At 45.7% G+C, this 16,530-nt stretch overlaps 1 protein-coding gene across 2 annotated transcripts in view; it reads left to right on the top strand.

Annotated features, from left to right (window-relative positions):
* Window positions 1-16,530, top strand: part of XPO6 (exportin 6) — a 52,599-nt gene that overhangs the window by 7,780 nt on the left and 28,289 nt on the right. For both annotated transcript variants that reach the window (XM_082772227.1, XM_082772226.1), the window contains exons 2-6: window positions 5,564-5,654; window positions 7,305-7,417; window positions 10,302-10,499; window positions 12,990-13,149; window positions 13,550-13,627. In XM_082772227.1, coding sequence (XP_082628353.1) covers window positions 5,564-5,654; window positions 7,305-7,417; window positions 10,302-10,499; window positions 12,990-13,149; window positions 13,550-13,627 — 640 coding nt within the window. The remainder of the gene's footprint in view (window positions 1-5,563; window positions 5,655-7,304; window positions 7,418-10,301; window positions 10,500-12,989; window positions 13,150-13,549; window positions 13,628-16,530) is intronic.

The raw sequence follows: 16,530 nt of genomic DNA, 5'->3' as shown, positions 1-16,530 counted from the left end.
AAACTGAGAGTAAAGACAGAGCACGGCTGATATCATCAGCAACGTACTGCAGGGGAGCACGTACGTGATGGGCTGTGCGCTGCTTTGTGTTTGAAGACTTCAGGGTGAGCCTCGTAATGCTGTTACCGAGACCCTTGGAATGCGTGTGAAAACCCAGACTTGTAAAGCTGTTAGCTGGAAATGATTAAAAGCAGCAAGTATTCAAGTAACGCGGAGCTCTGCCTCTGCGAAGCGTGCGTTCAGCCTTTCCAGAAGATGTGTTGGGTATCACACAGCTTTTTTTTTTTTTTAAGCACTCCAGAATTCTGATTTTTGTTGCTAAAAATAACACCCCGCTTCGGTTCTTTCATGAGCTTGGCGGCGTGGAGCGGCTCGAAGCTGCTCTGAGGGATGGCTGCAGCAGCGACAACGGCTGCGCTTTGCTGACGGCAGCAGAAGGAAGGCTGCTGTGAGCCACACCAGGCTCGGGGTGACCCCGCCATCTTCTGGGGCTGTAATTAGGAGCTGCAGCTGCTCATTGTCACCTTAGGTTAGGGTTTGGGCAGGGAGGGGTTCCGGAAGCCACCCCAATAATTGGTGAAGTCAGAGCCTAAATAACTATGTTAGGACACGTGCATGGGTGTTTGAAGTGTATAATTACATTCCACAGCTTCCACTGCGTGCTTAAAAATGATTTACAACGCTAAATAATATGGATAAAAGGAAGAAAAACCAGCTAGAGTGTTTGTGTGTGTATACATAGAGCCATGCCAGTGAGTAACTGCACCGAGTTGGAAGCAGGAGGCTCCCAGGTGGAAGGGGATGGGGCAGGGTCACTTGGAGGCAGCAAAGACAGGGAATTAATGAATTTTGTTACACCGACAGTTGCTGTTGTGGTGGGTCTGTGTTTTCTTTTAACCTTGCCCCCTGGCTTACTGGTGGCACGATGGAAATTCCTGCTGGGAACACTTCAAACCAGAGGTAGGGTTTTTCCTAAATGCTTTCTTGCAGTCCCTCCCCTCCTGGACGAGCTGGTACCAGCACGAGAAGCAGACGTAGCTGATGCTCCTTCTAGCTGAGTGCCTGAAACGTGCTAAGATCCAAACCTCGATAAACAGCAGGAGGCTGAGCTGTGGTGGGCTGCGTCTCGTGCTGCTGCTGGTAGGAAGGGGGTATAAAAGGAGGTTTGAAACCATAGGAAGTCAGGGTTGCGTGCGGCAAAATCCCCCTTCAGCATCCGAGGAGGCTGCTCCAGGGCTGCCCAAAGTTCAGCTGGAGTCACCTGCGGAATGGTGCAGCCTCAATTAACATCTTAGCAAACAACCAAAGCCCTCGTAGAGGGATTACCTTAATTTTGGTTTAGTGATACCCATTTCCAAACGCATTAAAACAAAAACCAGCCCTTTTTACAGTTATCCTCTGCCTGGGATGCTGTATTTAGAGCATCATTTGTATGATCGATGCTCAGCTGAGCTGTTAATAGCAGCCATTAAAAGGTTAACAGCTTGGGTTTTTATGGCAAAGCATTAGAGAAGGGCTTTCTGCTACCAGAAATAATCGCTTTCCTTTTTAAAAGCATTTATTTATGAAAGTAAAATGTGACAGCCGGGCACGGCCACTGAGGCTGATGCTTTGGAGCTGTTTGGAGCATATGACTGTCCTGCTTCGGATGTCTTAAGAGAATGCAAAATGGAAAAAAAAAAAAAAAAAAAAAAGGCAAATCTACTCTAAATGAAAGCTCTTCTGGAGAAAAAAATAAATAAATAGCTTTATAAGCACTTTCCTGTTTTCCACAATGATCGTTTGTAAGAGGGGAATGTCTTTTCTGTAAGAGAAATCAGTTAATGGCTCTTCCATCTGCAAACGCAATTTTACAATAGCTCTGAAGCCGGCTGGTTTTGTTACACCTTTCTCTTTTTTGGTGCTTTGGTTGACAGAGAAGCTCTTGAAACGTGCAAGCACTTGATAGCAAACCTTGCAATTTCTGCCCAAAGAGGAAGCTGCGTTCTCAGCTGTGAATCCATCTTTCTGAGGGTATGAGATGCCTGTTAAAGGTTGTAGCTGATAGATAAACGGGCTGAGTAAGCAGTCACACACCTCTCGCTCGATAAGCTAGTGAAACACCCTTAACAAACGTGGTGAGACCAAAGCGGGGATGGGATGGGATGGGATGGGTGTGTGAGCTCCCAGCCTGATCCCGGTCACACGGGGCACTTCCTCTGAGGGTGGGCGATTTCCAGGGTCAAATTATGGAGTGTGGACATCCGTGGCCATCTAGGAAGAGGTGCGTTTGCTTTCTTCCATGTGCCAACACCTCAGGCACCCAGCTGGTTGCAACACTGCTGGCTGGAGCATTGGCCGAAGACAGCAGTGGAGATGCTGCACGTAGCGGCCTGACTGTCCCTGCTGGAAGGAGTTGGAAGCAGGGGAGTGACTGTGGATGGTGACTCGTGAAAGCCAACCTTGGCTGCTTTTAGTGAATGGAGAAGTTTTTTGTGGTAAAAAAAAAAAAAGCTCACAAGGCTTGCTCTGCACACAGGAGTTAGAGAAATGCGTGGGGTTTCTCTCAGATGGTTGATGGAGGAGAGTAAATGGCACTTCTTCAACTAGCCTGCGGACACCAGCAGGCCTTGGTGGGGAAAGGGGGAATGAAACCTTCGGAAAACAAGCAGAAGTCTTTCTGCTTTAACAGCTGAATATTTTGTAGTGCCTCACGCAGGTAATGCATGCAGCCAGCCCTTGCCCAGAAACCCTATGGCAAATTTTGCAAGTGATGGTCCAGACTGCATCTTTCCTTGAAAACACTTAATTTATAAAATTCTCTATGACCCAAATGGCTGAACTTCAGACCAAACAGCAGCTGAACTGAGCGCTGATGGCTCTGACTGCCGGCGGGGTTTGGTCTCACCCTGACTGTCCCAGCTCCTGCAGTCATCCACGTGTTTTTGCTGCTCAGGATCGGGAGCCTTCGGCACTTCTCCCCCAGATCCTGGTGCGCCTTCCTGCTCCTTTGTCCTTCAGTACAGAGTAAACACCGAGTCCTCGAAGAAAGCAAACGGCAGGAGCGATAACACCGAGGTGCAGCCTCCGAGCAGGTCTCCTTGCCTCTGCAGCCCTGCAGCAGCGTGTCCTCCTTCTCAGGATGACCTAGTTATCACAGCCTTCGCCTGAAAGACAGATAACTACTGCCTGCCCCAGGAACGGTTCATCTGAGGGGTGCCCAAAAGGCATGGAGAAGCGCAGAGCGCTGCTCTCTGCCGATGGTAAGAGCGGGGTGCCCAGCAGTTGGCACCTGTGGAGCCAGGAGGGCTTTGGTGTTTGCAGAGCCCGGTGTGGGCAAGGCTCTGATTGCATCGGGTGGTTTGTGGTGCTCCACCTGCCTGTGGCAAAACCTCCAGAGCAGCCGGGAGAAGTCGAATGGGAGAGTGAAACAGTCTGGGAGGTCACGCTGCTGCTTGCTGCCCGAGCTGGCTTCTGGCCAGCCTGGGCTTCTTGCATGAAATCCTGTTTGGAGAGGCCGGCTGGGTGACTTCTACCTCTGCCTGTCCCTTGCCAAAAGGGAAGGTCAGGGGCTGCAGCTCTCGGCTTGGGCAAAACCCTCCAGAGCAAGCATTTGTCCAGGGACAGAGCACGGCTGCTCCATCTGCACACTTCTGGCAATCCACCCGTGCTGCTAGCCTGGTGCTGTTCCCTTTGTGCTTTTGATGTTTTGAGTATGGTGATGGCGCTGCTCGTACAGAAGGGGAAAGGTGTTCCTGGGAGCAGCCTCAGCCCTCTTCAAAACCTCTGCTCTGAGGTAGTTTAGAGGCAGCAGGGGATCTGTCAGGTGTTTGATGTTTTTGGGAAGCCTGCAACTTCTTGGCCCTGATAAAGTGGTTTTATCTCACCTACTCTTCCGAAAGATGGATTGAATTAACGGTGCTAACCCAATGGAGCCCTAACATCCCTGTGCATGGAGCTAACGCCTCTCAGTGAACTGAGGTGATCTGGGTCATGGAGGGACGGGACAGAGAGCTGTCCTCCCATGGAGCAGTTTGGCTGCATCAGACTGATGTGGCCAAAGGCTGGAAATGCCTTTTTGGGTGTTCGGCATCTGGAACTGCTGGTGAGATTTGGTCTGTGTTGAGCAGCAAAGAAGCAAACTCTGGGGATTTGCTAAAACACTGGGTTCACGTGTCCCGATCTCATTGGGAGTGAGTAGGTTAGGAAGGGATTTGCAACAACGTGAAGCGTCCAGGACAGAAATGCATGGGAAAGGCAGCGTGGCTGCATCCTAACGTCATGGGAACGGGTCAAGTGGAGTTCTTAAAATCAAGCTCTTACCGCGGGGCTGCTGTTAGCTGGGCAGAAGGGAGCCAGGGCCAGCTGCAAGGTGAAGCCTGCGCTGCCAGGGACTGCGGGTAAATGGATTAAGGAAGTGATAATGGGTGCTTGATCTTGCTTAAGTTGACAAAGTGGCTTTGATTTGATTGTGGGCTATTTTAAGCCAATTGCCTGCTAACAGAATACTTTTTTTTCTTTCTAAAATAGTCTTTGCTCTCTAGAGGCGGATTTAACAGGAGAAAAAGGGGGTGGGGAGGCACGAAGAGGCTGAAACTCAGCATTCCTCTGCTAGGTAATCGAAAAAGCAGCGTCCCACAGAGCATCCCTTGGTGGGGCCCATGCTGGTGTCCTGGCTTGCTGGTGCTTAGGAGAGGAGAGGAGATGCTCCTGCTGCGGTGCTCCCTGGGGATGGGAGCTGGCAGCGGCTCTGTGCCCGCAAGTGGCCTCGCTTGCCCAGCTCCCCCCAGCCTGGCTCTGCACAGAAGGCTGCCAGTCATCGTTTTGTGTTTGTTTTCACTCTTAGAGGCAGAACTTTCAGTTTTCTTTCCCGGTTTGCATTGTTTCTGTGCATTTATTATTGACAGCGTGAGCTGCAAACCTTAGGGGAATGACTAAGAGCACTGCTGTGCTGTGCCGGGCTCTCCTCTAAGCCGATCCATCGGCAGGGAAGGGGAGTGCAGGTAGAGAGGCTGACCTCGGCGTGGGGATGGCACTGGGATAAAATTATCTCAGCTCCAGAGGGTCACAGAGCCCCAGTAACCCTGTGGCTGCTGTGTACTAATGCCTTTTTTTTTTTTAGGGTTTGTACATACAGAGCTATAACTGAATGTTTCCAAAAAGTAAATTTGGGGGGTGGAGGAATGTTGTGCTTTAATTAAACCTCTGAATCCTTGTGTGTCACTTCTCCAAGCGCCGGGAATTCCTTCAGCTTTCAAGCTGCTGCTGCTTCTTCCGTGGCACCTTTGGTGTTGGAGGAGGCAGCGTGGCACCGAGTCAGAAATGGGAACAGGCTCAGGCTGAAAGCACCCTGACTCGAATTTGCTGCCTTTGGGGGAATTGTTGCTCCTTGGCTCTCGCTGCAGTGAGCAGGTTCAATTCCAGACAGTTTTGCCTTCTACCTGCTTAGTTTTTGAGTACTTCTGCGTGGTGACTGATGCCGACCTCCACGCGCTGCCTTCCGTGGACGTCAGCTGTGCACAGAAGGGAGCACGATTCAAAGTGGAAATTTGCTTTAACTCCTTTCTTTCTGTGCTGTCCCCAGGCATCTGAAGAGGCCTCGCTACGGGCGTTGGAGAGTTTAATGACAGAGTTTTTCCACAACTGCACAACGAATGAGCGGAAACGTGAGATAGGTGAGTGCAAGCTGCTTTTAGGGGCTGGTCCTGTGGGCTTTCTGCTGCCTGCAGACCTCAGCGGAGGACACTGAGTGGTTGTTAAACACAGCAGACAAAAGTGCTCTGCCTGGTACAGAACTGGCATCTCAGCCTCCCCTGCTGAGGTATGAACATGAAAGTTTGGGTCTTGGAGTTGCTGTGGCAAGTCCTACAGATAATTAATACATCAGTAACCCTCTGTTTCTGTAAGCACGGAGGTGCAGCTCCTTTCTCCAAGTGGTGACTTGGCGAGGATGGGAGAAAGATGTTAGCTTTTCTCTGCCTGCACATTGTTAGACTGCTCGTCTTGGGAAATGTCTACCTTCTGCCTAGAGATGGAGCGTGGATTTCAGATCTGTGCTGCCCTAAGAAGGGAAAGCAGAAGAATGTCCTAATTAATGTGAAATGACAAGTGGGAATAAACAGTGAGGTTTCATTTTGGTTAGTGTTATTAAATATGTCCTTCTGAAAACCAGCAGAGATCTTACAGGTGCTCTAGATTAGCTTCTTGCAGCTGTATTTAATGGGCAGAAGTAGGCTGTTTGCTTTTCTTCTCAGGCTTCTGCCATTTCTGTAACTTCAGTGCCAAGTCTGTGATCAGCATGAAAGATTTCTTCCAGAAACCTGGAAGAATAAAGAATAAGCAACTAGCAAAGTGTCTTTTTTTTTTTTTCCCTGTTGTGGTGATCACATGCAGTGCTAGAAAGACTCTGTCGTGCCTTTTCATTTAGCCCAAATTTAGGTGTATAGCAAATACCCTTGCTGTGCTCCCGGCAGCACAAGGGATGAGTCGAAAAGGAGGTCAGACCTGTGTGCGGCACTGATAACTGGGATTTGTGAAGTAGTTTTTCAGTCCCTTCATTTTTTCAGGAGCTTTTTGGATTTGTTGCATGTATTAAAGCTTGTTGCATTTATTAAAGCACAACCTCATCTTAATTTTTTTATTTTTTAGCTCTTCCTTAAATTTTTATTGCTTAGAAGCTGAAATGGCAGAGCTGTGGGAAGGGAAAAAATCTTCAGCATCCCCCTGCTCTCCTGGTCAAGTTGCAGGGAAGGAACTCGCTGGTTAAGGCTTACATTTGGTTAGCCTGGAGACCACAGCCCTTGCAGCTTTTCCTTGTGCCACGTTGGGTGTGTAGTTGCTTGACTTGAGATTACCACCATATCCTGCATCTGAGTGTTCAGAGAGGTTTTTTTATGCTGACTTGCAAAAAAATCAATGTCTCTCAGAGCAATTGCATTGAAACGAGCGTTTCCCAATGCTGTATGTGTTCTGAAATGCTTGCAGTCTTTCACAGGGACCTGGTATTCCAACATTGGGCTCTTACACTTGGAATAGTCGTGCTTGCAAATGATTTTTGAGTAGCTTGTCTTAATACTCAGCTATGAGTCTGGTGTAGCACTTATTTCAGAGTACACAATTTTTGCCATACCTATTTTGTTTTCATGAAAGCCTGTTGTTAGTTTGGTTTTAATGCTTTTGAGGATGATTTTTTCCCCCCCTCCCCTGGTTGTTTGAGTTGCTCCGAATATGGGGTATCTTCTAAGCTCGGTGTGCTATACATAGGTTGTTACGAATCTGTTTACAGGTTGGGCTTTAATGTATTTTTAATACTTTTTTTTTTTCAGAGGAGCTTTTAAATAATTTTGCCCAGCAGATAGGAGCCTGGAGATTCTGCCTCTATTTCCTGTCAAGTACAAGAAATGACTATGTGATGATGTACAGTTTGACCGTGTTTGAGGTAAAATGGATATTGTTGCCTGCATGGTGCATTTTCCGTGTCTGATGCAGTTTTATATGGCAATCGATTTTATTTGAAAATGTTTGTCTGAAAAGGCAACCCTAATAAGTACAGTGATAAAGCTTGCTTTTATTGCTTTCTCCTAAAGAGGTTATTTAATGGCAGGCTTAGGGTAGGAGAATATGAATCTTTGTACACAAATTGAAGAATTAACTTCCTGGCATCTCTCAGTACAAATTGCCTGCAGTTTCAGAGGCTGCTTGAGTTTTCTGCACAAAGCTTTTAAGAGTGCTATTGCTTTTATACTCTTTTACGGTCAGAAATATGTGTATGATTACCTCCTACTAGCTGCTGCAAACTGTAACGCTAAGAGGGAAAACAAAGTTTCTTTTATTTTTGACATCTATTTTTCTGATGTTCTTTTCTGAATTGCATCCCACAAGCTTATGTGCTAGTTGTAGAGGGAAGGTCGCTCTTACAAGACCGCATCCCACTTGTTACCCGCTTATAAAGGGAACAAAGTTAATGGCTAAAAGCCTGAATATTGATCTGTATAGCTACTGAAGAAACTAAATTATTCTGTGAAAGCTTTGTTTTATCAGCTGATATCTCAGCGAGCCATGCAGTGTCTTTCCCTGCTGATGTCCTGGGGCTTGGTCAATGTCATGCCTCAATTTGGTCTTTTTTTTTTTTTTTTTTTTTGCCTCTGCACTCTGTTCTGGGCTGGATCAGCAGTCCGAGCCTTGCTCTGAACTCAAGGAGTGTTTATACCCTTTGCACTGGGCCACTTTATGGATAGAGCAAACAACTCTGTTCTTCATAGTTGTTTTGACAAATGATGTCTCCGTGTTGTTGTTGACTTCTTGACTCACAAAGCTCTGTTTATTTATCTGGGGCTGCAAAGGGAGGGAGCCTGAAGTGGGGCTGCAAACTTAATCTGCCATGTCCTAAGACCATTGGGCGATCCTTCCTCTCCTAAAGGGGTGTTCGTGACAGAAACGATACGGGAGTTGTTCCCTGCTCTGGGGCTGGATGTCAAACCGCAGCAGCCTGCAATAATTAAATTGATTTTCATGAAGAGGAAAACATTTGATTACTGAGCCTCTGGTGCTCTAGGGCAGAGGCAGAGGGGGGTAAAGTAGTACTGAAAATAATTGTGCCCAGAACTAAGCAGAACAAAGGAATCACTGTGCGTGTGTAAACTGAGGGAAGTGAGTTCACAGCTCAGCTGAGAGATTAGGATCTCTCCACTGAGAAGCTGGAATTTCCAAAGTTAACTGCTGTGGCACTGCGTTCGGCTAGTCCTGGGTCAGTCTGCGCCTGAGCCTTCGTCATAGCCTTTGGGTCTGTGCTGATTGTCAGTAAAACCATGTTTATGAACACAAGGCTCATCCCCCAAACTTCTGGAGGACGCTGTATTTTCAAGAATGTCTAGAAAGTCCACAGCAGATCTGGAATCAAAACTTCCTGGCCCCCTTCTAGGTGAATTATTTCTGCTTGGTTTTGGAAAAGACAATGCCTTCCCCAGGACGTTTCCCAGGTGGAGAAAGCGGCTGTGTTCAGGCCAGCTGAGTGGACAAACTCCGTGGGCAGTAAGGGATGGATATTAATGCTGAAGCATCTTCCAGTTTTATGGGCACTTCAGAAATTCTAGTTGTGGACTAGCAGTGAGGAACTCACACTTGGTTGGGTCACTGCTGGCTTTTAAGTAGTATTTCCACATCTCCTGTAGGGGAGGAGAAAGTAACCTCTGAGACACTTGGTGTATGTGCCATATAGAAGGCATATAGATATATACACACATAAACCTGCCCCTCTACACTCTGAAGTGGTACCTCTGTACAGTTTTGTGAACTAAATCTGCTTTGACCACAAGCCCAGCCTTCTATTTCCCCCAGCAAAGCACCGCACAGTATTTCCTGGCGCTGGATTTTCCAGGCTATATGGCTGCAGATGGCTGCAGGCAGCGCCCCTGGAGCAGGCCTCCTACATAAGTTATCCTTCGAGGCTCAGCTACTAATGCTCCGGAGTCCCTAAATGGGATTGTAGCGTGGCAGGAAAGCAATTTGCAATTCTGCCTTCTTAGGGATTTTGCCTGGTTTTTAAGTGGCCTAAAAGCTTTCTGGTAAAGTGATGCCCCGTCTCTGCAAAGTCCTTTCGAGAGGTGACCTTCCTCAGACCTGCGTGGCACCAGAGACATCTAAAGCCAAACCTGCTTCCCTTTTTTTTATTCTACCTCATATAAGGCTGTGCTTTGCCCTTTGAAAGGGCACTGAGACTTTTGTGAACATCTCATGTTGGATGGGTGAATCTGATAGTGCTGTGGTGGGTCTGGGCTCTTATTTCCTTGTTGGAGCTTTCTCCTGTACACTGTGTGGCTTAGAGGGGTGAGCTCAGTGAGTTTTGCTCCTCAGCCTGAGATATCAAGGGCTTCATTTGCCCAAGTCCCCCATCAGGTAGCAAAACTTATTCCAAGTTAGTGGAACGGGGTCCGTGGCCTCGGTGAAGCTGCTGTAGTTGTGCCTAGACACTCTCGTGTATTCACACACACTCGTGGTTGTGTTGCTGTGGAGGTGCCAGGGTTAGGGCTGAGGGCAGTCCCAGCGTCTGAAATTTCAGCTTTTTGCCCAGAGAGCGAAGCTGTGTGTCAGAGCTGGAACAAAAGAACCATCTTCTGCTTAATCTGCTAATATCTGCTGGCTTGCTGATCTGCAGGTCTGCCCGTTTATGGCCTGTGCTTGGTCAGTGAGGGACACGGATGGCTCTGAAGGCTGTAGCCTTTTAAGGTTCTCCTACTCAGACACCTAACTGCTTAATTTTGGTGAAGCACGCGAGATCAGCATGTTTCAGGTGGGCTCACTGTGGAGGTCTGTTTCTTTTCCAGAACCTGATCAATAAGATGTGGCTTGGGGTCCCATCTCAAGACAAAATGGAGATCCGCAGCTGCCTGCCCAAACTCCTGCTAGCTCACCACAAAACTCTGCCTTACTTCATCAGGAACAAGCTCTGCAAAGTCATCGTGGATATCGGCCGACAGGACTGGCCCATGTTCTACCATGACTTCTTCACTAATATCTTGCAGGTAAGAAGCTTCTAAAGGTAAAACTTCTCATTCACAGAGGGCCGTAATTTGTTTCCTTGAATAGTGACTTCCCTTGAAGATTAAATACTTGCATGAAAAACAAAGTTCCTTCTCTGATTCCTTTTCCTTTAATTTTCAAGTGGCCCATGGCTTCCTACATATTATACATCTTTCTAGTGTTATGTTGAAAATGAAGTTTCTGAATGGAGCTGTTAGAGATTTTTTTCACTTAATTCTATTAACCAAATTACCCTGAAAAGCTTTGGCACCTCATCATGTGAAGGCACTAACTGAATGCTGCTGGGGCGTTTGAGAGGAGAGGTGTGTTTGAGGGCCCTGGCTGAGACAGTGCTGCTAGTTTGAACAATATTTGTTTGACATGCGGCTCCTTCGCAGTGAAGTTTGGGTCAGACGAACAGCTCCCTGCTGCTGGAGCCCAGCCAGGCGGGTGCTACCCTCCTCTTTGGGTTTGGGTGCTTGGTTTCCAGTTCTCCCCAAATCCTTCATAATTGGCGTAGAGGCTGAGCCTAAACTGAGGTGCCTCTCCACGTTTTTCTGCTGATATAATTACATGATTTGAATGCGGCTATGCCCACAAACAAACTACAAGGCAATTATTGAAATAAATCAAGGTCCCAAAGTGTCAGGAGTTTTTGTTAAGACAAATGGATCTAGTATTAATTGCAAAATTTGGGGGAAAAAAAATGCAGACTTGGCAAACCGAGCTTGTTACTTACTGGAGTAATCTCTTTTCAAATAGCTCTGTAATCATGTAGTGCAGCACACTGCAATTTTTTCCCGAATTGTCAGTTTGACAATAAGTAATTTAAGACAACTGTCTACATTTACAGTTTTGGCCTTGGTTTTATCTGGATCTGCAATTGAAATGCTCTCTGAGCTTCTACTTGCTCTTCTAGCCATTTGGAGGCTATCTTAGGTGCTTGCAAGCCCACTTCGGGTATCAATTTTTCTTTAAGCCTCTCCTTGTAGACTCAGCTTCTGAGGGAAGCGTTGCTATAAATTAATTTCTGTATCAGAGGCCTTCCAAAAACGTTGAGAGGAATGGGAAGAAAAGCACTAATACTCAACTGCAGGATCCCAAAATAGTGAAGAGCAAAAGCAAAACACTCTGCTCCTGTGCTAGATAGACTTGAGAGTTGCACAAGTCCTTTCTTCTTCCGAGATCATTTGAAGCAATTATTAGATTCTGTAGCAGTAAATTGGTATCGCAGTCCTCTAAGTAGTTTCTAAAAGTTTTATTGAGCCATTAGGGAAATGGAGAAGAAAAGTAACTTGGTCTATTGTGCTGTCATTATGCAGAAACAGTAATTCTAATGCTGCTGCTTTAGAGGTACAAAATCTAACATTACTGAAGTGCCAGGGCATGGTTTTGCCAGACTTCCTGGCTTTGTCAGAAAATATTATGAGAGGAGATGTTAAGTCATCTTTTAATTCACTAACAAGCTGTATGTTTAACTTCCTTTAGCTGTCTGCTCCTGTGCCATCGTGCTTCCTTTCTGAAGGCCAGAGTGATGTACATCTAGACTAAGAGCTTATAGATGGCTTTTTTTTTTCCCAGCATATTTCACCAAACTGTGTAGCCTGGGCAATGTTAAGTCAGTTTGTCTCTGGTCTGGTGGGCCAGTGAGCTGAAGTCAGCCTGCGTTGTTTAATTTATGACTTCAGGAATTACTTGCAATAATTGTGATTGGCTTTAGATTTTTTTTTTCTTCTAGAGGGAGTAGTGCATAAATCACTCGGATGTTTCAGGTCAAGAGAACAGCAGTGTCTTCCAGCTGAAAATAAAACTTTTTCCCACTTGAGTGTGTCGATAATGTCCCAGTGCCTAATGAAGGCGAAAATCACTGCTTTCTCTGGTCCTATTCCTGTGCATCCTGTACATGGTGGAAATCATTCTTTTTAGGGTAAATGTGATTTCCAGAATGAGATGTGATGCAAATGCAAGGAGAGGTTACATCCCTTACCTGCGTTCTGTTGCCATCCAGTACTGGCTGCATTTGTCTGTCTGCAATTGGAAAGAACTTTTTTTGGGGGGAGGGGGATAGGGGGGAACTGTTTGGCTGATGGTGCAGGCTCCCAGTCTGAGCGTGGCTTCAGCAGCAGCCCTGTTACGTGGTGAACTCCTGGGTGCTGAGGCAATTCTGAGAAGTGATGATGTCAGCAGAAGGCAGTAAACAAGGGGAACAAACTGTTACTGGTAAACATGCTGGAACAGAGAATGTGTGCAACGACATTATGAAAGCTCTCTCGAAACCCCAAGGATTCCCATGGTGCTTGAACTGTTGCAACATAGATTAATGTCTCAGGAAATCCAATACTTGCAGTTCTCTTCCCTCAACATGCACTGCTACAAACCAGGGGAACTGATACTTGCTTGTAAACAGCCAATACAATTACTGATCTCCTTTCTGTGATCTGACAGTTCTGCAGAATGTTATCACGTGTTGCTTTCATGCCTTTTCCTCTCAGTTAATTCAGTCTCCTGTGACCACTCCTCTGGGGCTGATAATGTTGAAAACAACTTCGGAAGAACTGGCATGTCCGCGAGAGGATCTTAGCGTAGCCCGGAAGGAAGAGTTACGCAAGCTGCTCCTGGACCAGGTGCAAACAGTGCTTGGGCTCCTCACAGGTACGAGTTGGCGGCCTTGCAGCCCTGAAGCAATTGTCTTCCTTCACTGTCCCTATGATAGCAAGCCTGCATGTTCACAGTGCAGGGAGGCAACGTGTGGGTGACGTAGGACCACTCCTGCTGTTCAAAAGCTCAACTCTACTGTTGGGTGACTGGGTCAAAAGACTATGAAAGAAGCTTGTGTAGCAAAGTAGATATATAGCTGCACACATCCTCCTCTTTATAAAGGGATTGAGATTGTCTTCTCTTAGTGACCCTGAAAAACTTACTGAGTTCTTGTACGGAATGTTCCTTGTTGGAGCACTCAAGATGTGTTTTAGCAGAGCGCTCTGTCTCCAGTATGTTTGTTAGATCAATCTGTCTTTTAGCAGTCTGTTCTGAAAAATATCTCTTTGGCCAGGTATTTTGGAGAGCATATGGGACAAACACAGCGTTACTGCTGCCACTCCACCACCATCCCCAACTTCAGGAGAAAGTGGTAAGGACAGCTGAAGCTGAGTACTTGTCTTTAAGCTACATAATATTATTTCCATGCGCTTTAACTTGCAATATCGAGTTGATTCCTTCCCTTATGGTTTAACCTTTTCCTAAACTTGTTCATAGTCCAACAATTTCTGGTCAGAAAGGCAAGCTTCACCTGAAGAAGCAATTTCTATTGCAGGGGATGCCCCACTTGCAAATAGTGCCTCATTCAGGACAGCCCTGTTCTCAGATGGCAAAAGCTTTCTGAAACATCAGTTTAAAATGCTGATAGATCAGTGAGTTGGCATTGTGTGGTGGTTTCACATGGGTAGGCAGCTAAACTTCACTACACTACTCTTTCATTCCCCCTCTTCAAAGGAAGAAGGGGAGAAAACACAATGGAAAAGTGTTCAAGGGTTGAGATAAGGACAGGGAGATGGCTCACCAGTTACCATCCTGAGCAAAAGAGACTCAGTGTAGGGAGATTAATATTTTGTATTGCTTATTACTAACAGACTAGAGCAGTGAGAAACTAAAACTACGGGACTCCACTCACAGCGGCCACCCTTGTAACTCCCTGGTACCACAGCCTTACCCCATAAACCCGATGCACATTTATCTGTGATTTTCAGCTCTAAGTATATCAAAAGGCGGAGTGGAGCAAAACTGCATCTCTAAATTAAAACAAATGCCTAGGGCTTTGGACATATATGTGTTGGGAAACCTTCCTGCTCAGACTTTTGCATGGCTGTTTATCTATACTAATTTAAATTCGTATTAATTACCTTTGAAAAAGAGTGTGTTTCTGTATCCCTGTACTCAGAGCACGTTTCATTTACCCTGTTACCACTGTACCAGGGATAGCTGTAAGTGCAGAGGGTCTCCCCAGGTGAGAAGGCAGTTTGGATGAGTACCAGTTTCTGTGGTGCCTCTGTTACATTCAGCTCACCCATGAATTGTGCAGCAGCATGTGGTGTTTTTAGTCCTTCTCAGAAATACAAAGTAGGAAAAAATATCAAGATGCAGTTAAATCATTTTTCTTTAAAAGCTCTGATCTTGGCTTTGTCTGCTTTTAACAAAGAAAAATGAAAGGCTTATGGTCTGGAAACCTGTAGTGTCTGGTTGTGCATAGGGAGAAGGTGAAACACTTGGGGATCCACTACTTTTTTTCTCCAGGGTCACACTGATACCGAATCATGTGTGTTCTGTTACGAGGTGTTAAGGTACCTTGTTTTGTCTTTAAATCTGTCTGCAGGACCTTAAGCAGTGAACTGAAAGTTGTTGATTGCTTTCTTGTGCCAGATTGTACTAGTTAGTTTCAGACAGCTGTCCCTGTTAAGTGTTGGTTAATGTTAGTGTTTGGTTTGTTAATGTTTTGTTAGTGTTAAAAATTTCGCATTTAAATCTGGGTTGAACCAGAATTTCAAGTGCTTCTTTTCCTTAGAGCCTTAAGACATTTTGATATTTACATTAAAAAACAAACAAACAAACAAAGACTTAAACGAAAAGCAGTATCACCTTGTTTTTAGGGGGGAAATCCTGCTGTAGTTAGAAAAAGATAGGAAAAAAAAAAATATTAACAAGAAAAAAACAAACACACGGAACCTGGCATATCACTTGGCAAGAGTGAGCCTGCTGCTTGGAGTGGGAGCTGCCAGCAAGTGCCCCAGTGCCGTGGTGCTGTGGCATTGAGTAAGATCAGTGTCTTCCAAGGTAAAAAGCTGACTCATGTTAGCATAACACAGTTGGCAGCAAGTGACTCAGTGGCTGCTAATGATGCTCTATTTGTACCAAACAGCTTGAATCGCTCAGTGAGCCCTTGTGCGTTCCTGCAGAAGGCTGTTTGATACAGTCATGTTCAAGGCCGTGCCTGCAGAACTGGGTACTGCAGCAAAATCAAGGGAAGAAATTCAGCAGAAGCCTGCCTGAAATGTCCTCTTGGTTCCTCAGTGAGCTGCTGGATGGTGCTGGTGCCAAGACAGTTTTTCATCTGGTTGTGCTCTTATCTCATGGGGATTTAGATTATAATTCTCGACATGGGAATTACGATGCATTTATTTCTGGGTCTTCTCTCTTTTATGAGAATGAACAAACTCATGCAGTGTATTTTCAAGATTTTTAACTGCTGGGGTTGCTAGCAAGGAGAACGCAGGGTTTTAAAGCCAGACACACAACCAGTAGCACATGGCAAGGTGGCACCTTGCCATGAAATTCTGCACTGTATGAATTAATTGCTTTTCTCCCGTAAGAATTTGTGAAATCAACGCTGACCAAATCACCAAATCTTCTTACGTGCATGCTGCTTACATATGAGTCACATTTATGCAAAGTATTCTGTTTACAGATGATGATTAAAGTTTTTTGTTGTTTCCTCCATAGCTTAGATAAGGCCACCTTCCTTTTCTTATGTTCAGGAGACATTAAAGGTATTCCAAAAAGTAAAATAAGCTTCAGAAGTCCATATAAATGTTTGATATCTTCTGTCAGAGCCAGAATCTCTTCAGGAACTTAAAAACTGTGCTTCCCTGCACAACAAAGGAAGCGAAGTGAAATGGTTACTCACAAGTCTTGCATAGTCCTTAAATAGCACTTAAACCATATTAAACTCATTTCGTATACCATTGAAGCAAAGGAACTGTGTTCTGTGTTGGGAAACGTTTGGGCTATTGGATCATTAGAGAATTTACTCAGCAATAATCTCCCATCCTCCAAATGTTGTCTGAGTGATTTATCTCTTTACTTGATGAATCCCTTCCTTAGGCGTTTTCACTCATGTATGGTAAACAAATGAGTAGCACAAATGTTTGCTTCTGCAAAGCTAGCACCATCCCAACCCCTCTCCCTTGAGGTTTTTCTCCTGGCATATGAGTGCAGTTGGAAATGTTTATCTCCTGTTTGCACAGGTACAAAATAGACCTT

The sequence above is a fragment of the Aythya marila genome (genome assembly GCF_965140915.1).
Source record: "Aythya marila genome assembly, chromosome: 15".
Taxonomy (NCBI): domain Eukaryota; kingdom Metazoa; phylum Chordata; class Aves; order Anseriformes; family Anatidae; genus Aythya; species Aythya marila.
Note: the sequence above shows the minus strand (reverse complement) of the source record. Positions and strands in the feature narration are given on the sequence as shown.